Source organism: Anoplolepis gracilipes, chromosome 5 (assembly GCF_047496725.1).
Source record: "Anoplolepis gracilipes chromosome 5, ASM4749672v1, whole genome shotgun sequence".
Classification (NCBI taxonomy): Eukaryota; Metazoa; Arthropoda; class Insecta; order Hymenoptera; family Formicidae; genus Anoplolepis; species Anoplolepis gracilipes.
The window spans coordinates 6262887-6289276 of NC_132974.1; the positions used below are offsets into that span (position 1 = coordinate 6262887).

The 26390-nt window shown below is 34.5% G+C and overlaps 3 protein-coding genes across 10 annotated transcripts in view; 1 reads left to right on the top strand and 2 right to left on the bottom strand.

Moving 5' to 3' along the window:
- The window catches only part of Chb (CLIP-associating protein), a 35742-nt gene extending 20762 nt beyond the window's left edge, over window positions 1-14980 (bottom strand). For 4 of the 7 annotated variants that reach the window (XM_072891808.1, XM_072891806.1, XM_072891807.1 and 1 more), the window contains exons 1-5: window positions 14196-14979; window positions 3993-4098; window positions 3269-3440; window positions 3013-3189; window positions 2129-2205 (exon numbers count right to left, since the gene is read on the bottom strand). In XM_072891808.1, coding sequence (XP_072747909.1) covers window positions 2129-2205; window positions 3013-3189; window positions 3269-3440; window positions 3993-4098; window positions 14196-14384 — 721 coding nt within the window. In that variant the 5' untranslated portion in view covers window positions 14385-14979. Of the gene's footprint in view, window positions 1-2128; window positions 2206-3012; window positions 3190-3268; window positions 3441-3992; window positions 4099-14195 lie in introns of all 7 variants that reach the window. The other 3 variants (XM_072891805.1, XM_072891804.1, XM_072891803.1) reach the window with 1 other exon arrangement.
- Window positions 14981-15565: 585 nt separating this feature from the next.
- Window positions 15566-22507, bottom strand: LOC140665566 (uncharacterized). 2 transcript variants are annotated; one of them, XM_072891816.1, is made up of 11 exons: window positions 22310-22506; window positions 21668-21730; window positions 21183-21311; window positions 20933-21067; window positions 20686-20843; window positions 20293-20358; window positions 19695-19845; window positions 19410-19610; window positions 18704-19331; window positions 18302-18578; window positions 15566-18217 (listed from the first exon to the last, which is right to left on the bottom strand). In XM_072891816.1, exons 1-11 carry the CDS (start codon window positions 22382-22384, stop codon window positions 18082-18084), a joined length of 2019 nt encoding a protein of 672 aa, XP_072747917.1. In that variant the 5' UTR covers window positions 22385-22506; the 3' UTR covers window positions 15566-18081. The 2 variants fall into 2 exon arrangements, with proteins under 2 accessions (XP_072747917.1, XP_072747918.1); XM_072891817.1 differs by lacking the exon at window positions 20293-20358 and having other exon boundaries at window positions 22310-22507.
- Window positions 22508-23051: 544 nt separating this feature from the next.
- The window catches only part of LOC140665571 (PTB domain-containing adapter protein ced-6), a 28060-nt gene continuing 24721 nt past the window's right edge, over window positions 23052-26390 (top strand). The window contains exon 1 of the mRNA XM_072891830.1: window positions 23052-23207. The gene's annotated coding sequence lies outside the window, so the exon portion shown is untranslated. The remainder of the gene's footprint in view (window positions 23208-26390) is intronic.

The window sequence follows — 26390 nt, forward strand, 5'->3', positions numbered from 1 at the left end:
ACGAGAGTAATTCTTGAACTTTACTTGTATCGAGTAATTTTAATTGAGTTTTTAATTAATATGCAAGATGAATATTAGACTCCAATTTCAATTAATATTTTGGGATTTTATATAATTTTAAAGATATATAGAGTGTTACTTGCGAGAGAATAAGCTTTAGAATATTCATGGGTGTATAATTAGCATGTAAAACATGCGGAACCGCTCTAATAACGCCTGAGATTGATCCCCCGGACTTTGCTATGACCGGAAGTTTGAATGTCCATGAAGGGGATGCACGACGCTTCGCGGAAGATTGCTATTAGCGCTTCACGGCTATTTTGAGTTCTATTAATATCTCTGAAATCAAGCGAAGCGCCGTGGCTTCTTCTGCCAAGCCCATGTATGATCTAATCGTGATCGTTGTGTATTCACAGGGTGTAGCAAAGGAAATGGACTCAAAGTTGCGCGCATCTTCGATTCCAGATCTGACAATAAGGGGGAAAAAAAAAGAGAGAGTATAGAGCGAAAAAAAACTTTCCTACTATAAATCTATTTAAAATTCTATTAACTTCTAACCGCTACTTTCGCCAGAGATGGCTTATTGCTTCACGTTAGTTGACTGTAAATATTTAACGAGCTTCTTTACCTCCTGTGACATTTATGTCACAACAGTAATCCAAAGATTATAAATCAAAATTTATAAGAATAACTAATAATAAACAATAGAGAGGGTACTCTTGTCCAACGATGAGAACTATCTGGCCTTTCGAGAAGGTATCGCACGTAACATAGTAATTAATTACTGCAACCAATAATCGCATCGCCATGCTCAAATAAATCGCAGACCTCAGATAGACCTCCGAAAAGATAAAACAGACACGAAGATGAATTGCGGAGTGCTATTTTTTTTTTTTTTTTTTTTTTTTTTGCGGTCTTAACATTTTATGCTCCGATCGATTACGTAAACAGAATACGCTACGGTATGGATGAACTTTTGCTTTTGGTCGATACGGACTTTTCTATCAATCGAGAAGCGAAGGAAGTCAAGTATACGATTGCCGACGCGACATGTAATATTTGCGACCAAAATTTGAACAACCGGCGAACCGGGCAGTTACAAGGCCGTCCATTTTCAAGCAGGACGGTCCTAGCTTCGGTATGAATTACAGGCGCGGCGTCTGAAACAATATACCGTCGATATGTATTGCACGTGGTGCCTATCACGGCGACGCGATTCTATTCCGTATGCAATATTATGTAATGTCCACGACAGTGCAGATAGCGCAAATTAGCGACCTCATTGTATCGTCCGTTCAAGGAAATAAAGCTTTTTACATCATGAATATTTACCAAGGATACCTATGTTTTCCAAGAACCTATATAAAAGAAATAAAATTAACAATATTAAAAATAAAATACGATAAGACAACAATACTCGTCATTTCACATTGGTATACTACGTGGAACACCGTTAACTTTGATTTAACGATACGTCAATATCTCCGTTCAGATCGGAATTTTTTACCTCAAAGATGTATATGTATATTAATAATATTAAAAATAATGTTTAAGATGTATATTAATATATTTTTAACCTCCTCGTTTCCGGCAAAAAGAAATCAAATTAATAATATTAAAAATAAGGTTTAAGATGTATATTAATATACATCTTAAACCTTATTTTTAATATTGTTAATTTGATTTCTTTTTGCCGGAAACGAGGAGATAAAAAATTCTGATCTGAACGGAGATATTGACGTATCGTTAAATCCAAGTCAACGGTGTTCCACGTGGTATACCGATGTGAAATACTGACGAGTATTCTTGTCTCATCGTAGAACATACGATCCTTGGTAAATATTCATGATGTATACATGTAACGTTTAAGTTGCGAGGGAGATGAGGCGAGGTAGAGCGAGAGGGGTAAGAGGAATCTTCCTGGCATGCAAAGTAAAAATCGCGCTACATGATAGACTCCATGGCTGCGCGATGGCAGCACGATACAAGCTGCTCTCGCGTGCATTGAATAACGATATAGACCCGGGAATGACACGCGAGTGGCACACTCACGCAGTTTTTCATCATTACCGAGTTTTTACATTAAGCGATATCCCGTGGCGTCAAAAAATTTAATCGGTTTACTCACCGTCAGATGACATTGCTAAAGGTAGTAGATCCCCGGCAGCCTTCAATTGATCAAACTTCTCTGTTAACAGGAGCATTCTGTAAGCAAAAGAAGAGCGAATTATTGACATGTTACAATTGATTGATTTTATTACAATAAATTCCGCTTATTTTTGACAAAAAAAAAGTCCCCCTATGATCACCCTGTCTCTCGAGTAAGCGTACAAACCTCGATGTCGATTGTCTATTGTTATACTTATCTGATAGCCAATCTTATGCAAATTAAAATTTTTTTTATCTTTTTGTAAAAGTAATTTTTTTCCTTAATTAAATTAATAAAATTTTTGCTGTTAAAATAATATTATATATCATATTATTCATTGTCAGATTATTTTTAATTAGATACATAATACAAAAATACATATATTGTTATACATTTAACTAAAAATTATTCTCAAATAATATTGCGTTTTTGAAGTTACTTCAACTGCAAAAATTAATTAATTAATCTATATAAATCTTAAAAACGTTATTTTCCAAAAAATAAAAATATTAATTTAAATTTTTATCATGATTTATATTTGTAAACTACTATATAAGTCCGAAATAAAAAATTTCGGTACTCTAGCGACTAATAACTTATCTTGCTCGCTCTCTCTTCGGTCTCGGCAAGTTCCTAACTTTTAGGGCCCGGAAAGATAAGCGAGTTCACGAGACACACTTTTGCATCCGTGACCTCCGATTTATCGTCATATAAGCTGAATTTATTATAATACGTTAGACTACTTAATATATAGCGAGAAGAAGCCTTTCACAAACGATTGAATCACGATTAGAAAATATGCCAATCTCGCAGACTGAAAGCCGAAAAGAGAATCCGCTTTCACTGCTGGCTATTTCACTTACTTGGCTTGCGGCACATTGTGCTTTCGCTGCAAATCGACGCGTAATCTCTCCCCTACATGCCGATAGATATCCGCCAGTGTATTCAACGAGGTCTCTCGGACCTTTTCCGATGGATCCGACAACAATTTGACAATGCTCGGGATCACGCCCGATAGGGCCATCTCGTCTGCTCCGTGTCTGGAAAAAAACGTTTCATATATTTTATTATTCTATATATAATTATTTCATTTTAAATAAATGCAAACTTGCGACTTACTCATTCAAGGTTGTTGTTAACAAAATGAGAGCCTCCTCTCGTAATTTCGCATTTTTGTGACTGAAAGCCGGACGAAGTCTATCGAGAAGATTTTGAGGCGACATACACCCCTTCTCCATGATCTTTAAGAGTACCAACTGCGCCTTTTCTCTGGTAATATCTTTACTGTCACCTGCAATAAATGTAAATTTAATCATTAGTTCTCTATGCATGAGGATAATTTGAGATATGAAAGTCGGGAAAGGAGATACATTGTCGAATCGCACGGATGTGTCAACTTATTCTCTTCGCGGGAGAGCTGAAAGCGATCGGCGGACCGGTTCTCGACAAATATGGTGTACATCTGTCATAGACTTCAACCTCATTAAAGACATTTAAACTTCACTCCGTTCTATTTGAAACTCATTTAGCGATTAACTGATGATTCATTCAATATACGCAGCGAGAAACTCGCTTCTCAGATAAAAAAAGTCTACAAATAGTATAGTTTTCTAATTAAAAACTTAAATGACGTTAAATCATCTATGTTTTCGTATCACAAGTACTTTAAAAACACTCATAAGGAAAAATATAAGCTTCCGTCAATTATCATAAGCTGATAAATTATCGGTTGTCATAAATAATAATAGAAATTTTCTCAGCGCTGATATCGATTCTTTCCCGAAGATAATTTACAAGACAAATGAGTGGAACAAATATTGCTATAATAATATTCTGGACTCACCTAGCCTATCTATTGTTGGTTGTATGATGGTAGAGATGTAAGGCTTAAAGTCTTGACCCATCCGATCCGCGAGATACGTCAGGATCTCTAAGCCGTTTTGAACAACCTGTAAAAAGAGAGAAACACACATGTGCATAAATAAATGTGTTTGAATTTATGGCATATCGGCGACGATTATAGCGGTGGCAATGATTGTCCTCCTTCGGCAATCGCATCGCGCTTTCGCTAATGTGCATCAAGGCGATCGAGGTCTACCGGATAATTTAGCGAATACAGAGAAGGTGTTCATATGAGGGGGCTCCATTACGAGCTATATTAATTAACACTTCCAACTACGGTGAAAAAGGTTGGCTAATAATAGAAGCGCCTTGATGCAATTAACTTCTGCCACCGATATCTCGCAGTACATTCTTCGCATGTCGATTATATAATTAAAATTATTTTCAATATATTTTTATGTTATTATAATTTTATTTATTCCATATTATATCTATTCTATTTAAACATTTTATTTCGTACATATTAAATATTATTTTTCGTAAAATAATTTTAATTATATAATCGAAAAAATGAAAAATAGGGAGTAAGAGCAAGGGATTGCAAAAATGTCGCGCGATGTTGACATCTCAAACTAGGTTGATGCATATCGATCCGGAGCTTTTTTTGAAGTCAAAAAATTGCGCACTCTTACATGCTTCGTTGCTTCTTATTCGTTATTACGCACCTGTGAGCCCTACAAGATGTCAGATGTAAAATCCTCATAATTACGATATAGACGAATAGAATGTTTTTTTTTAATTAAGGAAATGTGCAATTAACTAACCAACAAATCTCTAATTACATTTGCTTCAGTTCACATTTTAGCGACTGCTAAACGCGCGCATGGAATTGCATAGTAATTATGTTGTGGAAGTTGTAATTAAATAATGCACAAACTATTAAGATTAGCGATAACAGCAATTAATTAAGATATGCTATAATATTTAACGTATTAAAATACGTTAATTTGTGTTTAGAAAGACTATTTAATATTGACAATTTTAATATTCAATTTGGCGATATATATGTTATCGCCGCGAGCTGCAAAAGCGTCTCAATATAGTGCAACGTTAAATACAGTTAACGAAGTGCTATACATAGATGTATAAAACCTATTTTCGAGCCGCGGGGTAAACGTTCTCTCAGGGCTATCGTCTAGTTGTGACATCATTGCTCAGTACCGAGAGTTTTTGCCTTCCTCTTTAGCTGTCCTTTATGTCATTATCTTCTCTCTCTCAGAAATATATACGCTTCTAAAAGTTAGCCACAATCGTATCAAGATATTATATAAATAAGTCGTATTTCTACATTGCATCGCAAAACGTGAATATCTCGACAAAATTTATTTTTGGACGCAACTGCATCACAATTGTATTATTCATTTAGTAAAGTAAGAACATAATTATGTAAGACTTAAAAAAATTTGTACTGTGATAAAAATATTGTGAAGAAAAAATGCATTATATAAATTGGATAATGAAAATTCGAAGAAAAAAAAAAAATCTGGTTTCCAAATTTTCTCTACAGCTTTAAATGTAGATACAGAGAAAATTTTCATCAAGGCATTATGATTTTTTTGTAATTCTTAGACAAGATTAAAAAATAAGTGACAAGTTTTAAAAGATATTGATTTTAAAGATGGTTGGTAAAATTGTATTTTATTAAGATATACTTCTTAAACATATTTTCTTTTTTCTATGTCAAGATATAGAAAGAACTTGACATTGTAACCGCCTTTCCACTATCTATGGCCTTAATTAACATTGAATGTTTTAATCTCACTATATTTGTCTTAATGTGAACTGCGTACTAATATAATTATACATATATATTTTTTTTTCTATGTAAAACGTAAAAACGTCTACATAAGAGAATTTATTGCTTTTAAAATTCTCACGTAGATGTTTTTACGTTTTATATAGAAAAAATATATATTCGAAAAAGCTATCTCTAAAAAACAATTCAATTTTTTTGCCTAATTATATCATCAAAATTTTTGTAAATTTATTATTTCTTATCGCGCGCTTCGCTTTGTATCGTAAAGATACAATGAAAGCCACAATAGTGGCAAAAAGATTACACAGAAGTAACGCGCAAGAAAGGGTCAAGCGTAACGTGCACGACACGACACGCACGCACGCGTGGGCGAGAGAGCTCTGACTTTACTTGTCAAACTTGGGTGCACAGTCCGTTAAAACTGTTGTTAGAGCTACGTGGGAGGTTGCAGGTCTCTTCTATACGCAGAAGTGCATCGCGTGCAGATTCACATCCGCGAGGCACTATACGTAATCGGCGGAAATGAGTCTAAGGAACGTTATTAAACGGGCCGTTGAAAATTTGGGATACATGTATTTTCGGGTACGTCAGATATATCGGGTATCAAATATGTCGCTGAACTTCTTGGCAATTTAACAGAGACGCGGCAGGAAGCGAGACGACAAATTTGCCGACGATTATGAAAGCGACTCGAGTTACACAAGCTTCGTAAAATCTAGTTAACGTTTGTTAAAATAATATTTTTAAAACAAAAAAAAAAAAAAAAAAACATAAGAGAATCTATTTCCAGACGAAGGTTATTAATTAAATTACTTTCGTAGTCGCTACGATTAGAAGAATCATGCGGTTGATTGTGATCACGTCTGTGTCAGTTAGGAAATTGTTCTTTGCTTTATAAAATCGTACTCCTCCCGTTTCATCTGATTTTTTTAAAAGTTTCTTACAAGGCGAGAAAGGGAGAAATGCACAATTTCACCGCGTCGAGAGTCGGTCGTCGTCGATTTGCGACGGACTATATTTGGCAGCCTCCATATTCCTCAGTTATCTCTTCCCCCCTTGTGAGACAAACAAGCCTTAATGCGTGAGATAAAACGTGACTCGATAGTCTCGGAGCATATTCGTTCTTGTTTTGTTGCAACAATTTTTATGAGACAAAGAGCATTCAGTAAGTACTAAGTAATTTCACAAAAGTTATCCTGAAAGATAAGTATATGTTTCTAATCCCCGAACGTAAACAATATTTAGAAAATTCTAAGAAATATTAGTATACCAATTTTTGAATTCGCGAGGCGAATTGAATTATACAGTATGTGATATGAAAACGATTGAGATAAGCGGAAAGTTATCTCGTAATCATGTAGATCTCGACTCTTGAAAATTAACGAATCGATTGAGAACCACTTACGATAAAATCTCGACCGTGACATATACATATACTTCGTGAACATATCGCGATTTTCCATTTGTCAATCAGTCACGCATGTATGAAAATGCTCGATATTAGCATTTTTTTTTCTAATTGTCGCATGCAGCATCGAAGAAGTATATTTTACATACGTAAGTGTAAGAGTAATGTTATATAAGAGATATGAAATGTGCTCGAGCGCACCGTATGATACGAATGTAAAAAGCTTCGAGGTGAGAGTGATGTCATACTTTAAATCCTGAAAAGGAAACATCTATGGCGTGGAAAAAAAAGCGAATGGAACGCGACGACGAAGATCGTGGAGATTCGATTCGCGTTTTGTCCCATGTCCTTGACATCGATACGGTGCATTCGTGCCTTGCAAAAATGGTACAGCTATCGTACCGTAAGAAGAAATATTGTTAAGTCTAATTACACGCGACGATTCACAGCTTGGCGACTGTAATTCAATGACAAAGAGTACTCCGCGTGTGTGTCATACCTCTATTTATCCATATTTTTACGCTTCTACGTAAAGTGTCGCGACATAAAAGCAACGCGATCTGATCTCATTTGTTGTTCGTTCATCAAACGAAATGAACGAGAAATAGGATATTTCTTAAAAATGAAACTACGTTGAATATTTTTATGACAGGAAGAAAAATATTTTATCAAGCATTTTATACGAAATGTGATAATAAAAGATATAGAATTGTGTTTTGACATTATAAAAACACAATAAAAGTTTGGTAATAAAGTTACGTAATCAATTTTTTTTCATATCGCTTTAAAAAATCGAAATAGAAAAAAATCTCGTGTTAATTGATTCGAGAATAATTCGAGTAAAGGGAACGAAATGTTTCCTTTCTTGGATCGCTTGCCAAAAACACAAATCAGAGCGTTCGTCGAAGATTAAGGACATCCTGTATTTTGACAAACAGCGTATATTCATCAAGAAACGACGGACCGAGAAAGACCGAAAAGACGCTCTTTTTAGCAAAACATTTCCTATTCTTTTAACTAATACAATGGATCGTAAGTAGCAGACAGCTGAAAGGCCGCTTTTAACGCATTCGCGGGTATACCATTATGAATCTTCGTTCTCATTTCTTGGTGTTATTCTGCCCAGAAGGTGAAAACGCGTGATACTTGCGGTTCAATATCGGCTTCAACAAGTGGTTTCGAATAATTATGTATTCGGGATGATTTTCGTACGAATTTCAAGCGTTGCAATTAAGTGACACGCGCTTCCGCTGTCCATATTGCATTCGTTTTATTGACGTTCGCCACGTGTGTTCAGTGTGGACTGAATGACGCATTGTTAAGAGTGACGAACGAAAGCCATTCGCGAATTGAGTGGAAACTGCACACACATGTGAGTTTTATGATTGTAAAAATATTTTACATATTTTTACATATAAAAAAAATGTGTAAAAAATTTGCAATATTTGTCAAAATGTTTAAATTAGCATAAACTAAAAAAAATTGAAAAAAAATCAATCTTCAAAGGAAGCAAGTGTGGCAACATCTAAGAATTGTAGATTTTTATACATTAGAATTGATTAACGAGAGATTTTTGACCTCCAAATGTAAATAGTTGCTGAGTTATTCCAAAAATGTAGAAAATAATTGTAGATATATACAGAAAGGAAATAAAGAGATGACTCGTACGATAATGAAAAGTCACGCTAAAAATAGCAATGAATGTCGAGTGTATCAATATGTATGTACAAATCTGTGTGTGTGATTTCGTTCGCGCGTGTATATGTACGTATATAAAATAACAAATATTAGATATCATGTAAAAGTCTCTAAATTTTTTGGCTCTCTGAAACTCTCAATTCGGTTAATTATTTATTATGTCACAGAAGTACTTTCGTATACATTCCTATAATCAACATAACCGGAAAGAGAGAGAGTGACGTAAGATGATCTATCCGACGTGCTTCGGCTAGTGACAGTTATTTAAGAAAAATTAAATGTGAATATCGATTATACAGAGCCGTGGTAATTTGATAATCGAATGAAACACGAGTAAAATTCCTGAATACGTATTGTGCAATCTTGAAACAGAAAGTATAATGATTATCAGAAACAGGAAAATATATTATTACGAGAATTCCAATAAAATAATCAAACAATGCAGTACATTATCGAGTATTTTTTATTAGATATCGATTTGTTTTTGATTAATCTACTTTACAAAGAACACTTTATCAAGACAACTCGGCACTTAGATCTACAAGTGTAACATTGAGCGATGAATCATTCGTTACCGCTCAAATGACGAGAATAATTTCTTATTTCTACCCTTCTTCAAACAGATTTTACCGCACGATATAGTAGACCTTTCAACATTAATACACCTTTCAGACAATAATACACAGTTGGAAAAAATGTGTTTTCTCGTTAAACATTTTTATGTTAAAATTTAACACATTTATTTATTAATTTAAAGCTGTTCTGTTAATTCAAGTCAATTGTTAAATTATTGTATTAAAATAACTAAAAAAGAGCAAAAATAACGTAATGTGCAATTTTACATTATAAATATGTTTCGAATTATTAGTAACAGAATTTATTTGTTAAAATTTACAGAAAAAAATGTTGAGTTTATTCTATAATATAAGAGTGACTGTCACTTTTCAACGTGATCTCGACGTGTCTGGACGTGTACTTCGCATAATGCTAGTGTATCGAAAATTATTGCAAAAATCTGCTTTGTTTTAAAAAGTATGTATATTATTATTAATTATTGTTATATTTTAACGAAGTACTGAACATATTTACACGTACACAAAATTAAAAAAAGAATTAAACTATTATATACATACGCAGAATAAAATTGTAATTTATATGTAGAACATTGCTATAAAACTTAATTTTTATATTTGATTTGTAGTATTATATAATATCTATATAATATTTAATTTTAGCCATAAAATCAAATATTAGATACTATATAACACTACAAATCAAATATAAAAATTAAGTTTTATAGCAATGTTCTACATATAAATTACAATTTTATTCTGCGTATGTATATAATAGTTTCTTTTTTTAATTTTGTGTACGCGTAAACATGTTCAGTACTTCGTTAAAATATAGCAATAATTAATAATAATATACATACTTTTTAAAACAAAACAGATTTTTGCAATGTTAATGTAACATATATAACGTGTTATATTAACATAATTATAATCTTAATGTAACATATATTACATGTTACTTTAACATTATTTTCTCATTAAATTTTCACACAAAAATTATGTCAAACTATAAAATTTACATTTATTTTTATGTTAAAATATAACATAATATTAATCTTACTATTTAACATATGCCTAATACGTTAAATTAACAGAAAAATTTCTGTAGACCGTTTGGGACATGCGATTTGTGTTAAATTTAACACAAATTTTCCAACTGTGTAGCTCGTAAACAAATCAACGCGTCCATGTAACTATATCTCGTTGAACGCGGCAATCGCGACTCTAGCATTATCCAATCAACCATTAAGCTGTTTTATAATATTGCGGATAATTTTGGAATATTTTGATACTAATTGCATTTCAATTTTAACATAAAATTTTATTTTATTTTATTCTTCAAATAAAAATATGTGGAAATTTTGATGCGATCAAATAGAATTGTATATATGAAACAAGATCAAATCTGTTGGCTTTACCTGATGGTTTAAATCCCGCATCAAAGTTTCGAATCGCTCTCGATACTCCATTAAACTGTCACTCGAGCTGTTATGCATTTCTCTGGAAGGGCTCAAAAACTCGCGTCGGCCGTACTGGCTCGGCCATTACCGGAGGACATTTAGCGACTTAATGGTTCTGACTAAAACGACATCCCTGCATCGATCTTGCTAGCAAAAGACGCGTTACGTACATGGCGTGAAAGTTTTTTCCCTTATTCGCAAGTTGAACTCCGTGATTCTTCGTCGAGCGAAAAGCATCGCGAAAGATGCAGAGAAAATGTCGAATTTCCGATTTTTGTTCAGGAATATCGTTACAATATTGTCATTCATTTGATTGTTAACAATAGGATTAAGAAACGAGAGAAACATGGAGAAAATTTTGCAAACTGATTGCAAAATATATAAACAAAAACTATAAAATGTGTAAACATATGTATATTGTATTCTTAACTGGATTGTATCTTACAATCGTAAATTTTGCCTTTGAAAATTTGGCAAGAAAACGGAAGAAATAAATGATATGACGTATTACTTAATTCGACAAAAATATCGAGGATGTAAGAGTATATCTCAATCAGCAACAATAACATGTCATAAACTCGATTGCTCTTGATGCAGATTGAGCAATTTAAAGGTTGCACCAGCGAACTCCGAACTGTATATCTTTGGATCTTGAAATATCTTCTCTTAATATATCACGATTCTACAAAGTACAACGTACTTGAGAGAAAAAGAGAGAGAGAGAGAGAGAGAGAGAGAGAGAGAGAGAGAGAAAGCAAGGTTATAAAAAATTCAACACAGTTATATATAGACGAGAGGGAGAGAGAGAGAGAAAGTCTAACAATAACAATGAGGATTATTTTTATGACTAAAATAAATTAAATTTAAAGTAATGTAAAGCATACCATCATTTTGAAGTGCGATATCTAAAATAATCGGGGAGATCTTATCACGATCCTTCGAGTATTAAAAGTTAGATATGATGCGTATAAACACATTCAAATAAATGGCATGAGAACCTCTGCTGCACGCACGCACACAAGGTAACAGATTGACAAACTCGACACGCCCCGACAATCCACCTCACGTACAAAATTAGGATTGAGAAATAAGATGTAATGTAACAATTTGTTACAGTGTATATATATATATATATATATATATATATATATATATATATATATGTATATATATTTAGAAGAGGAAGAGATGAAATAAAGATCTACGAAAAAATATATACATAACAAAGATAAAAGAGTCATAAAACACATATTATATCTATATATCGTATATAACTAGAAAGTTATTGGTGTTGATATATTCTTTACATTTATTTCTTTAATTAAAATTAAACGTGCCTTTTAAATAAATGATATAAAATGTAAAACCATCTACTTATTTATTTTATATTTTATTCTTGTAGATACTATTCGAATTTATTTGTCAGTTCTCCTGTATTTATTAATATATTACAGGTAAAATAAGTTCAATTAAAATCGATATATTTATACGCATGGAATCAAGGTAAACAAAGACTCGCCATGTGCTAAATATTCTGTTTCGTTTCTCCATCAGTATTTTTGCGAAACTACGCGCTTCTATTGCGCAATATATAAAAAAATGGCGCGTTAATTAATATAGATTACTCACATTTCGGAATAATACTTTCGTTATCATCTACAATGCATTAAATTTTATTGTCCTTCTAATTATGCATTGCGCAATATTAATTGTTATGATGAAACTGTGAGCTGCCATAATCACAAATCAGCGATATGTTCGCGACTCTCGAATTGTTTACACGTTAATTCGCGTCGTGTACTTAACTCCAAACGTGACGACACGACATTGATCTCTTGTACACATTGAATAAGCAGACAACTATTATAATTCTCTCGAAGAAACAGAGCTGCATCCAGCCCTGAATGAATAGTGTATCAGATCGCGGTGTATCTTTAAATCTTTAAATAACACCGTGCCTTTATGATCGTTTCTTAATGATCGTGTGTTTCGAATAAACACATACACTGTATATGTAGTATTAAATATCTCGCAGCGAGAGCGGCCAATATCGCGAAAAGAAGCTGGCAAAAAAACATTTGGCTCTTGTCTGACAATGAGTCATAAAAAAAAACAGTGAAAAAATACATATAAATAATATAATAGCGAGTAAAAACAGATTGTTTTATTTTAGATAAAAAATTTATATAATTATTAAAAATATTTTTGATAATTATCTAAAAAAATGTTTTATTCTCTAAAATAAAACAACCGGTCTTTGCTCGCATAAGCACATTATATTATTGATACTTATTTTATCAATATAACCGGTTTTATTATTTAACATTATACATATTTGAAGCTGAATGTAATTCTATTTCAAGTTAAACTATAAACACGTATGTAACTGGCAATAATTTCACACATACACTAGAAAACTCTTAGACATGAAAAAAGCGGGTTATTCTTTCGCGTTGCTATCCAGTATTACTTCACTTTGTGATAGTTGTCGTTTCTAGGCAGAGGCAAGTATAAGGGCGGTCACGTTCTCACGTGCGAGTGCGAAAAGCGACGTTTTACGGAGCGCGCGGTGACTGATCAATCGTCTCCTTTCTCCATTTATGGACCGCGCGCGTCATATGCGCTTGATGAGGAGATTAAGTCGCAAACCGACGACGTGCTCGATGTCAGTAAAGCGTTAAGGGCAAACTGTATCTAGATTAACCCTCGATTAACCCTACACCCTATGTCCCTGCTTCAATAACAATCCATCTTGTAATATAGAATTACGCGAGAAAAGATAGTTGGTGTTCATAAGAGTCTAGTAACAACAAACATTATCTTGTTAAAAAAATAGCATAATAATATAAAAAAATAAATATTATATTTGCTAGTATAATGGACATTCTTAATACGCGCGACTTTTAAAGTAGGAAGAATAACATTGTTTAATAATAATAAAATAATAGAATAATCTTTCTTTTTTTATATGTCATTGTAATGTCCCTTATTGACATTGGTACTAAAAGCGGCGCTACTGGTTTTATACGTCACTGTGTATAGGTCGAGAAAACAAAATCGAAAGTCTTATTTTAAAATGAAGAAAGTCTCCGGTTTTTCTTATTCCGGTATTTCTTAATAAGAAACAAGTAAACACAAAAAATATTCGTAAACAATAGGATCTTGCAAACAGACTAACTAGAAAAACACGAGTAAAGGTTAAGTACGAACAACATTGCGATGCTAAGGGACGATCGTCGGGCATGCTTACCTTGGGATTGCCGTTGCCAAGCCATGGTATAACATTATCGATAAACATGCCAATGTCCTGGCATTCAATGCTGTTTGTCGGGTCGCCGAGATAATTTAACAGTCCGCTGCCGACATTCAGCTTCTTCTTGATATCCGTCGTTGACAGGAGCGGCATAAAGCCGTCCATATCACGCGGATTAACCGCCATCGTCAGCGAGATGCTAGACGTCGCGCGTTCCCCGTCACCGTGCACCACGTCGATCACTGCCTCCTCCGCGAGTCCGTCGGAACAAGGACGATACGTGGAGGAGAATGGCTCACTCGCGCACGTCAACACACATTAAAGCCGCCGTCGCGACGGTGCTCACGATACTTACGCGGGGAAGAGATATCTCGTGTCCTTCATCATGCCAGGCAGACGAACAACTGTCTTCGCGCAAACACACAGAAAGAAACACACGGAACTTTGTAATACGAGGAGACTGTCAATGCGATATATATCGTCCGGCACCGACTTACAACCTCCGTCACCGTAGTCACTGTAACCGCCGTCGCCGTCGCCGCCGCTCGCTCCCAACGTCCGTAACGTGCGGCGCGACCGTTATAAACAAGCTCGTATTCCGGGTATACGAGCGATACCCCAGTTGTAGGTGTTACGCACGATCGCCAGCGGACGTCCGCTCGTCGTTCCGTCGCACACGCCGTAAACCGCAGTTATCTGGATGGAGAGACGCGGATAAACGAAATCATCCGCACCGTGTACGCGACGCCATTTTCGTTTCACGATCAGCAACTTCGCCGTTCGTGTCGCGCCACGCCGCCGACCGCAGCGCCACTCGCGGCCGCCGAGGCAACTATCTCCCAAGCGAACGTTGGAAAACACACTAGTGCGAGTACCGTGATGTGCGCTCGACCAATCAAGCAGCACAAACCTCTTTGTCGCGATTGGTCAAAGTGAAACGGCACTGTCCGACTAGATTTACGAACGCAAGTCTCTCCATCCGTTACCACCGCACGTCCGATCAAAGATATATTTGAATTGTGCTCGCCGTTGTTGAATAAGTAATAGTTTCGCGTTATTTATTTTGTTCTTCCATAAACGCGTTTGGTGACTTGGCGATTTGAATTATGCGAAATTACTTGTCTTTTACATATTAATCGTTTCATGTTAAATTATCGCGGCCAATGTCCAGAGTCAATTATTTAAATTTGAATGGAAGAGGTGAGTGGAAAAACGTATTTTTGATACGATGTTGATTATAATAGTTGCAAATTTACCGCGAAAATCTAACGTTTATTATTTATCAAATTTTCCAAAGTTATTCGCGAGTTCAATATATATCATCGCAAAATTTGAACTCGTATGAATAACGGGTGAATATACGCGCATTTTGTATTTATCATAATGAGATTTTAATGAAGATAATGATATATATAATATATACATAGTTACATTCACATATACAATATTAGGTATGTACAATATAATTTGTTATCGCTTAAATTTTTTATTATTTCTTTCTTTTGAAATCCATCCTCGAAAATATATATATCTTGAATGCAATCGCGAGTCGCGATAAAGTTATGATTATGTGGAATTTCGACGAACAATTCTCAAGCTCTAAAGTCCCATGGCTTCCGTAATAATCGCGAATGAAAGAATCGCAGCGTCAAAAATGTATACTTTCAAATGGATTAATATATTGCAATATATAAGGATGGCAACGAAATTTTTCTCACGAAAACAATTTGTTAAAATCAGTAGAGTCCGTCGATTACATTATGTAATAACATTTAACAATCCTGATCTATCCTTTTTTTATACAGCATTCTTGAGCAACAATACTTAAATAATGATTCAAATTAGCGAATTACATGCTTTGTTGCGTACATGTTTTGTACATGTAAATATATTCAGATTCAGTTGATAAGTCTTGCATTTAGCATTAAATGCATTAATGATCTTAGAATGAATTGCTATTATAAAAAGATGGCAATATAATAGATTTACATGTAATATATTTTTAGGATACGTGATATCTTCTGAATAGGTTCAATATTTATTTCACGCGATGCAAAATTGTAAAATACAATTTACGTTAAAAGATATAATTGCCACCATCCTTATAAAATTGACAAACGCTGTATGAAAAATATCAATTAACGTCGATTACAGAAAATTATGTTCAAAATAAATAAGATCTGTATATATTACTATATATAACTTATACAATTTATATATTATGTATATATATGTATATATATTACTCTTTATAAATAGCGTATTGCATACATCTCTCTCTCTCTCTCTCTCTCTCTCTCTCTTTTGCACTAATATTTTCGTTTGACGATTGAACAATCCAACTAAAGTTCTAAAATGGCTAAGAGCTATATCACAATATGTGGCAATAAAAATGATGGAGCTAATAGTTAACTCTTACTTGTCTTTGAGTGAATCCATTCGAGTACGCGTTTCTGATCTATTATTATCACGATCATTACGTCCAGACTATTCTGCTTACGATAATTTGTATATTTGCGAATCACACTCCTCACTCTTATCGCATACAATCGACAGCCCTGTGAGATGCTTAATTGATAAATATATATATATATATATATATATCATCCTGTAAATATATATCATCCTGTACCGCGTCTGAGCGAAAAATATTGAAAAATATCTTGCTGAACCTGGTCTATTTTACTTACTTATGTCATAAAGCTTTGTATATGAAACAGCATGCTTGCCGAAGACAAGCGAGATTCTCGATCCGTATCCAAAACACATTATCGATCGTACGAACAATTCGTTTTCGCGTTCACATAACGAATTAACGAATAATTAATAAATTAAAATGACTCGGAGTTGGAGAATATGTCTGATGTTAACAGTACAATTTGTACATTTTGACTTATATACGTTTAGAATTGTATTATGCTACGCTTAATGTATAATTCGCACGCACGCGTTCCGCGTTTTAGAAAGAATCTGACTGTCAAAGTCATAATTGGCATCTTGTAACTTTCTATAGGATTCTTTTTTTTTACTGTACGCTTCACGCTTCACGGATAACTTAATGGACCGAATAATCGCATTACGATGAAAAAGACAGGAAGTGCTTATCATAATCGGGTACCTTTAAACATAGTGTATAGTGAACGCAATCTTGTCATAATTCACCTAAAATCTCTAGATTGTTTGATATCTCGCTGTGGAATACCACGATATTCTAATACATCTGTTAGATACTCCGAGAGCTTAACATGATAGCAGTCGCATGTAAGCAAAAAATAGTCAATGCGACTCGGAATAAATTTGTGTACGAGTATCTAGATTAAACTACGCAATTTCCTAAAAAATTAACTACGTATTGCTTTCTTAGCGAATAATGTTTCATAGAATTTACCAAATGCTAAACGTTAGAAAGATTTTATAGAATAGGTTTGAAAATGTCAGCAAGTGACAATCTAAAACATCGTGTAAGCGTATTCATAAAAGACATTGTTAGACTTTTTAGTGTCCAAAGAGCTAACAAGACACTTTTAATGCAAATTTTGAATTGACTAAAAAAGCCTCAATCAATATTATATATCCTTACTAAATATTATTTTTACAAATCAATACAGAGAGAGACTAATTTCTCACACAATGTCAGCTAAACCCGTAAACAATATTTTTATACAACCAATCTAAAGATTACCTTGGAAAATTTTTACTATACCTATATCACATGATAAAAAATTATAAAATTGTAACAATAAGGAAAGAAACATAATATATGCTCAGTAATCTAAACAGAAAAAAGGCTGTGCCTTAATTATATTACCATTTATAATGATCTTGAACACTTTCTATTGTTGAATCTTTGTCATTCGATTGCACAAATCCTTCCTTGATAAGGCTATTGCTGTTGCTGTAGTTGTTGTAATAATGGACATACTTCGACCAAGGGAGTTCCCAGAATTTCTTGGCATACTTGGTTCATGTCTGGCTCCATCATGAGTGAAGAGATCTGATCCTCCGTTAACATCTCCACACTAATGGAAAGTTTATTAATAAAAAAAAAAAAAAAAACTAATACATCATATTTAATTGAGAAGAATAAATCAGCAAGAACTTACCTAGCTAAACTTTCGCTGTCCGACGTCTCTTCATCTGCATTAAGATAACTCATTGTCTTCTCTAGTGGACTAGGGACTTTTTTTCCTTTAACTTCCAATTTTTCAGACTTTTCAGACTTATCCTTATCTCTCTCCGCTGTCTTTGGTTCACTAGAACGTCGTTCCGTTAAACTAGATATGTTTAGCATCATCATACCGTGATTGAGTAATTCCTTGACACGCTCCCCAGTACCGCCACTCCACAACATATCGAGAGATTGTCTTCTGCTTGAGTTTGCTGAAATGATAATATGTGTATATATATATATATATATATATATATATATATATATATATATGTGTGTGTGTAATTTTAAGTAATAAAGTATAAAAATTCTCAAAGAAATACATTTATTCACTTACCGGAACTACCACCACTAGCCTCGCCACCGGCTGAACTCCTAGTTATCCAATTGGCTAAGCTGCTATCGAGTTTGCCCTTATTTTTTATCGAAGGGCTTCTCGTAACTTCGGCTTTTTTCTCTTCACTTAAAGTAATTTCGTTTACTTTCGACATTGTAGGTAAAGACTTTTGTGTTACTAATCTTTTTCGATTGGTTTGCTCTTTTAGTGGCTCGGCAATTGCATTAATTTGCTGAGCAGTTTCTGGACTTAGATCCATCGGTAGTGGTTTGTAGGGAATTTGATCTTCCTCATCGGAATACACGTCATTGTTGTAATATATTTCATCCGGCGAATTGTTTAAGCTAATTTCCGTCCATTCATCTCCATTGTGAGTAGCAGCATTATTCTTGTTATCATTCACAGGTGTCTGAATTTTCACTCTCTTCTCAATAGGAGATGTAATGCCCGACAAATTCGCCAAGCCTGGTGCAGAAGAACTCATGTGATTTAGAGTCGGTACGATATGTTTCGAATCGGTGGTCGCGATGCTTCGAGGGCGATCTCGTTTTATGTATTTACGAGGTTCGGTAGACGAAAGATTCAGATTATTTAGGCCCAGGTATTCCGACGAGGAATCTCTTTCAACCTGGGAAAAGAGAACAGCATTATTATTTAATAACTGAAAAGTATATATGATTTGCCGAAAAGATATATCTATATTTACTCTTGTAGGCATAGGACATTGCACATTCGGACTCATCTTGTCGGGAAGGCGTAAATATTCGTCGCTAATGTAATCCGTACTGTCCGGAGATCCAGTTACACTAGAATCTGTTGGAGTCGCCGTGTTGGTTTGCGCGCTGGAGCGATCGGGCGCGTCTCGTGCATGTTTATCGTAGTCATCTGTACCGTCGTATCTTCTTGTCTATTGGCAAAATATAATAAAAGTTTTATACATAGTTCGAATTATTGCTACTCGCACATAACTGATACTGATATATATTTATACCCTGTGAATCTCGTCACTAATCTTTTCTAGATTTCGTAATGCTTCTGCATATGAAGCTTTTGCTTCACTAACTGATCTTTCCAGCACACTGACTTTCATCTTTTGTTCCTCCAACATTTGATTAAAGTGCGCTTTCATCTCGTAGTAAGGCCTGTATGTAATTATTTTATTAAGTCAGGACTATATTATACAGAAAAATTTATAATCATAATTTTATTGATATTTTGAATATATATTTTTTTTATCGCAGCATTTTATATATATATATATATATATATATATATATATATATATATATATATATATATATGCACAACAATTTACTTTTATTTATTATATTGTATTCTGATTAGGGGAGGAAAAGAGCAACTTGACAAATCTTGTGTGCAGTGTACTTATTGTGAAAAGCTCAATCAAAAAGAGTAGCAGGTTATTGATTTGAAATATTCTTATATATAAAAATATAGTTCATGCACACACAATCAGAATAATGGTTTGAAAAATAAATGAATAAAAAGAGTTGGACTGTTGATAGCATACATACAAAATAAATATCGTGTATTAAAAAATAAATAAAAAGAATATCTATCCTACTTACAACATGAGCAAGTTGTGCCTGTAGGCGATACTGTTTATCAGAAGCAAGCTGCGACGTGCACCCATACTGCCAACATGAACATACAACCAAAACACATAAATACCATAAGAGGTCTATAAAAAAATAATATAACATAATCATTCAAAAATAGCTCGATGATTATTTGAATGGGGGTAAAATATGTTGATAGCAATGAGAAAAAAATAAGAGGTTTTATATGTAAATAACTCTGATACATTAACTTGGTTGTATACAAGGATTTTTCAAAGTGGTTCGTATTAAATGACAATTATATGCAATACAATAAATAACTTCATGCATTAACAAAATTATTGAGAGAATAGGGATATTCTCAAACTTCATTAACGAGAAGGTTGCAAATTTCTAACATACCTAGATTTGGCAATAGTACGTTTTAAATCGCGTTGCAATCTTTGAACTTCGTGTTCCGCTTTGTGATATAGTGCTGTTGTATGCCTATGTTCTGCTTCAGAGAGAGCTCTCTCGTGCTCCGATTCGTTAACTCGCGACGTTGCATGATTCAACATTTCCTATTTTATTATATGTTGTAAATATTTGTTTCTCTTACAGTTTACTACATTGCACATTATATATTTTTTATTGTAACTTTAAACTTTACCTGCCAAGCATGATCAAAGCATCTTCCTTCAGTTCGTAATCCTTCTTCTGCTAAGTAAACCATTTCTTTAGCCGCTGAATGTTGACTATTAGCCCTTTCAAATCTAATTGCAGCCTTATGTGTTTCTTGTAATGCCTGTACACACACATATATAAATTTATATATATAAGTAATGTTTTCTAAATTATTTCTATATTTAATTAAGAATATAATTTTAGTTATCTAGTTATACAGAGAAAAAGATTCTTACCTCTTTTGCTTTAAATCTAGCATCATAATATGGTCTGGATTTTTCAATGCAAGCTCCAAGTTTCTTAGCTAAAGTGTCAATCTTGATTGTTGATTCGCACAATAATTCTCTAAAGGTTGCTCTTGCTTCCTAAAAAATTATAAAATACATGATATAAAAAGATTAATTATATTAAAGTAAATATATGTAAGAGATAGAACACAAGTGTTATGATTTTTTAAATAAAAAACTTTAATCTGAAATTATAAGTTATTTCTTTAGTTGAAACTGCTGCGACTGATTGTTGTTAAGATTGGCTTTTCAAGTCGTTATCCATTTGCATATATCTTACACCGCAATCATCTCAATAAAATCTAATCGTAACCAGTTTCAAAACTTGTCAGCAATTTTGTTCTTCAAGAATCATCATTAGGTATCGCAATGTGAAATCATATAGACAAGAGACTTTGCAAATGTAAAATCCTGTTTTAAAAAAGAATACTTACATCTAAATCAACTTCTAGTTTATTAATGTCATCCGTAGCTGTGTTTAATCTTTCAAGTTCAATCTGAAATAATGTCATGCATTTGATAAAAGTACATATATAAGCTGCATATAATTTTTTAAAATAATACTAAAATAAAGTAATTTTTTATAACATAGAAGTATTTTTCAACATACGTACAAAATTTTTAATCGAAAATATATAATAATTTATATATTCATTCTATCAACATTAACGTATAAATTACAGAAGTCTGTAATGTGTATTATGCTCCAATTTCTGGCATCGAAACGAAGTTACCGGGCAACGAGGGTAATTTAACACGCGCTGTCGTGATATATAATAGACGTAGAGTCCGGGCCGGGCGATAGAGAGGGGGAAATAAGAATCGGGGACGTTTTACAACTCGACTGACAAGTATGTATATATAGGGTGGAGAAAAGAGAAAAAAAATAATAGACGAATGTTTAAAAGAGAATGGGACTGCTGTTCCATGTGAGATCCGTCGTTTGTAAAATTCCTCCTACTCCGTTCACGTGCAATTAATCGTAGTCGTTTTTTTTCCCCCGACGGCGAAATATCAATATCACGGGAGTCGTCGCGAGGATGTCATTGGGATGCGCGTCGGGAAATAAATCTCACCTGCACTCGCGGGTCCACTGCATCGTCGATGCGGTCTGGATCATCGGCACACTCTTTCTGCACACGTCCACTCATAATTAAATCTAGAGGGTGGATTTTATTTACAGCTCTTCATGCCACCTGTGCGCGTATCGTCTGCTACATATCAGGTGGCCATGTTGGTTGTCAAAGCGTATATAAAAGCTGGTCATAGCAGGGCCGTCGTCACGCTGCCGGGGACATAAGATTTGATACGTCTTTTTTTTTTTTTTTTTTTTTTTTTTGCTATCCCCAAGAGTTTTTGCAGAGTTGGAAATGTTATCTCTCAGAGGTCGTGTGATAACGAAACTAAAAGGCAGATCTATCGGGTTTGTTAAAATTGTGTCGCTGAATTTGCGTAGTTGTAGCATAAAGTGACGTTAAAGATTTCCTCAACAAGACTTTGATATTGTACATATTTATATTAAACGGACATATTTCTCTGCAAATATATTTTTTATAAATAATCTTCCATTTTATTATAATATATTCTTATTTTTTTTTCTTTCAAGATCTCTCAAAAGTTTTAAAGCTTAAACCAAACAAGACAGTTATTTTAATACTTATTTAACAGAACATTATTGACAATTATTGACTCTGTTAATAATTATCTTGAATTAAAATTTTCTAGAGGTCTTGATCACCGTTCGATTTGCCCGCCAACGTGACGTCGCGATGACAGTTCAAGATGGCGGAGGAGCACGGAGCACGTCGTTAGATGGCGTCGCGCGCGCCGAGTCCGCCTGAACTTTGCTTCGTATCTTTCCCCACTCGCATTGGTGAATCGTGTGCCTGACGGAACAGGTGGATTACATTCTCGGGGAAAGCGACGGCCCGTGCGAGGAACGTCACAATCACCGGACAGCATAATAATCGGCCGGTAAGTGAAAACTTTACACACATTGCGCTGCACGCTTTCGAGTTTTCCGAAAAAAAAAAAGGTGAGTGTGTCACACAAATACACTCTGTCTTGAAATTTTCTTGGAACGAGCGCGCGCCCAACAAATACAAGGAAAGTATCTTTCAAAGCGTATCGTGCGCGCACAACTTAGACTTTCTATTTCGGCATTTTTATTACGAACGATCGAGCGTGCGATGAAAGAACGTTACGTTTGGAAGGAGAGAAACGCGTCGCAAAGGTCACAAATCGCGGCGAGTTGACTATTCTACGTCTTCTTCGTTTCAATTCTCGAAAAAAAGTATAATAACGCGATCGGGGTCGCATCCTGCGTTCGCGTGTGTCCTTGCGATCCGGTCACTCCTTGTGCGCGATGTCTTGAAAGCAGCTCGCCTTCCAGCTTTATTTATTTACCAGTTTATCCAAAAAATTGAATCTCTCATCAAGTTTAATTTTCATGCTTGTTTTTTCGCGCGATCAAAGCAGACGAGTTTCTTTGCGTTTTTTTTTTTTTTTTTTTTTTTTTTTTTTTCCCCTGAAGAATCTATAAAGTGTTACAATTTTTACGACTTCAATCATCTATTGTTGATTATGTAGAGACGTAAAATTTTTTTGCCCGCGAATATAAAAGTGAATAGATTATTTTCCGTATTATCGAAATTTTATCTTTCCAAAATTATGTTGGTTTGAATCTTCGTTTGTACCATTATTTACATCGCGCGCGTGCGCGTGTTGTGTGTGTATTTTCATTCGTGTTTTGATTTGTACGCGAATAAGAAATTCGGAAAGTCTGAAAATGATTCCGAGAAAGGGAGAACGAGAGAGAATTGAAAACATGTTATCTCCGATTGATCCAACAGAAGACTTAAATGCGGCTTAATTGTAAATAATAATGTAAATAATCTCGCACGAGCAGGTTAAATTTCTGACGTTGCGCATGGTGAATCGACTCAAGGACGCCGTGAAAATCTTCGCACGCGCACAAGTGCCGTCAAATGTCAAAAGCACTTTTACCATACGAATAATAACTGTTTCCACGCGTGACTTATCTCCTTTCAGTCAATCGAAGTGACAAAACTTTACAAATCTCGCCAGGCGATTGACGCATGTAAACATTTGACAATTTCAAAAAATATTCTTTGTCAAATTATCTCTTTATTTCTCTATGTATTTTCTGATATCATTTTATTATTTGTTATATATTATTATTATCGTGCGTAGTATATCGCGCACATTTCTCTTCTTGAGTGGAAAATATTAATGTCGCCAGCTGTACAGATAACTGTTCGTATCATATGAACGCCCACTTTTCGTCCTGTATCACGCGTTCCTATCCTTAAATGTAAAGTTGTCGAAAATGTAACATATATATATACTACACATGGAATATATTTTTTGCAATTATTTATTACGTGATTCATTTGCAATCAACTGTTTGTGAGAATTGTATTCAAGCTATTATAAAAATTAAGCACTAAATTAAATAATTAAATCTAAAGACATAATACAGTGATTTAAAAAGGCAAAAGAAGAGAATTTATTCATATATGTATTAAATATAATATCGAATACACTATATACAGGTATAAAATATAAAAATATATATAAATTCGGGCTTATTGGGAATTTCTTTTCGTCGATCTCGTAAACCATCATTGTCTACGAGTGAAAAAAATGTAAGATTATTGTAATATGACGTCATAATTTTTTCTCTTTACACAAATAAACACATTCTAGGACAATAACGGAGTTCTTGGAAGTACAGTATTGATGTTTCTCGCACTTTAATCGCCCGCTAATCATCGCCGCGTGAGTCGTCAAAATGATTGATTAATCGAAACAGCTTTCAATTAGAACGAGGATTAAACCGTCACCCAGTGTGTGGAAATGAGCAACACTCGATCTCATATAGCTTGACGATTGCTTGTGTGTGCGTGCGTGCAGCTGGTTGCAGATCCGATGTTGCCGACCGACGTAGGCTGACAAAAGCGACCGGTTTAATGGCTAGACAAGATAGAGCTAAGCGAATCGGCTTTTTAAAGAGTCACCCGGTGCACAAACCGCACGGCGGAAGACACATTGAGAGGAACAGCCGGTGCGTGTGCGCGTTGCTCGCAGGCAAACCAGCCAGGCATTCGAACCTTCCGACAGGACTTGATGGCGTCACGTCACGGCAAACTATGTCTGCACGAGTTGCTCCGCAGGCCGTTCTCTCATACCGTGACGTCCTTTTGCGTATCTTATCGCTTTTCTCAAATAATCTGTCAAACGCGCGCGCGCGCGCGCGTGAGCGTTCCGGTTCGGGCAAACATGATGTTAAACGACCGAGTTCGGATAAAAGTGAAAGACACAAAAATCTTCTTGAAAAAACCAACGACAAAATTTTTTGATATTTTAAGGCGATATATAAGCTTTTTTCATCGGAAATAATTTTATCTATGATCGATTTATAATTGAAATTAAATTTTGTTTGTTTCGCTCTTCGGAAAAATCTGAGTTTAATATAGAGCTGTAAAGAGATGTTTGGAGATAAAAAATTATTTTATTAAATTTTACATAAATTATTGCTAATTTTCATATTTTTAATCTTGTAATTAGAATTAAGATTGATCTATTACACAAACTTTTGCTTTTCAGAACTAAATTATATTTGATTATTCAATTTATTTTACGATATATTAAAACGATATGGATTTCAAAACTAATCGAATTTACGTAAAGAAACCGCGAATGCGTGCATCTTGTGATCGGATATGCGTGCACTTGGTCACCCGGTATAGACGAAGGTAGCAATTTATCGGTAAAAAAAGGAACCGCGGAAACGTCGGTCGTCAGACGGAGGCAATTTGCTTTCTAGATGGCGAAATAATTTGCATTTTAAGCATTATCGTGGTGCACGATAACCGCCGGAGACGGCGGCGCGTCGGGATACGCTTTTTGACGGCACGCATCCAACGCTGAAGGAAGGTTCGCCTAGTTACGACACTGCGAGAGAACAGCAGGAAAGCTGTAATACCGCAAAGGAACGGTCGACTGTTGTTTTCGTTTCGCTTTGTCTCCATATTCCGGTGCTGCCTACATACGCGAGCCACTGTGAAATGTCATTAGACCTGGACACGAGTGACACGAAGCGTAACAGACCCCAATATTAACTCACAGATTTTT

What these genes read in the sequence shown, in the direction of transcription:
- LOC140665566 (XM_072891816.1), bottom strand. Translation starts at nt 22,384, where the DNA reads ATGAGTGGACGTGTGCAGAAAGAGTGTGCCGATGATCCAGACCGCATC. An exon ending in CTAGATTTAAAGCAAAAGAG is followed by an intron (nt 21,068 to 21,182) that starts GTAAGAATCTTT and finishes GTGTGTGTACAG; the next exon opens with GCATTACAAGAAACACATAA. An exon ending in TTAGTGACGAGATTCACAGG is followed by an intron (nt 19,611 to 19,694) that starts GTATAAATATAT and finishes TTTTGCCAATAG; the next exon opens with ACAAGAAGATACGACGGTAC.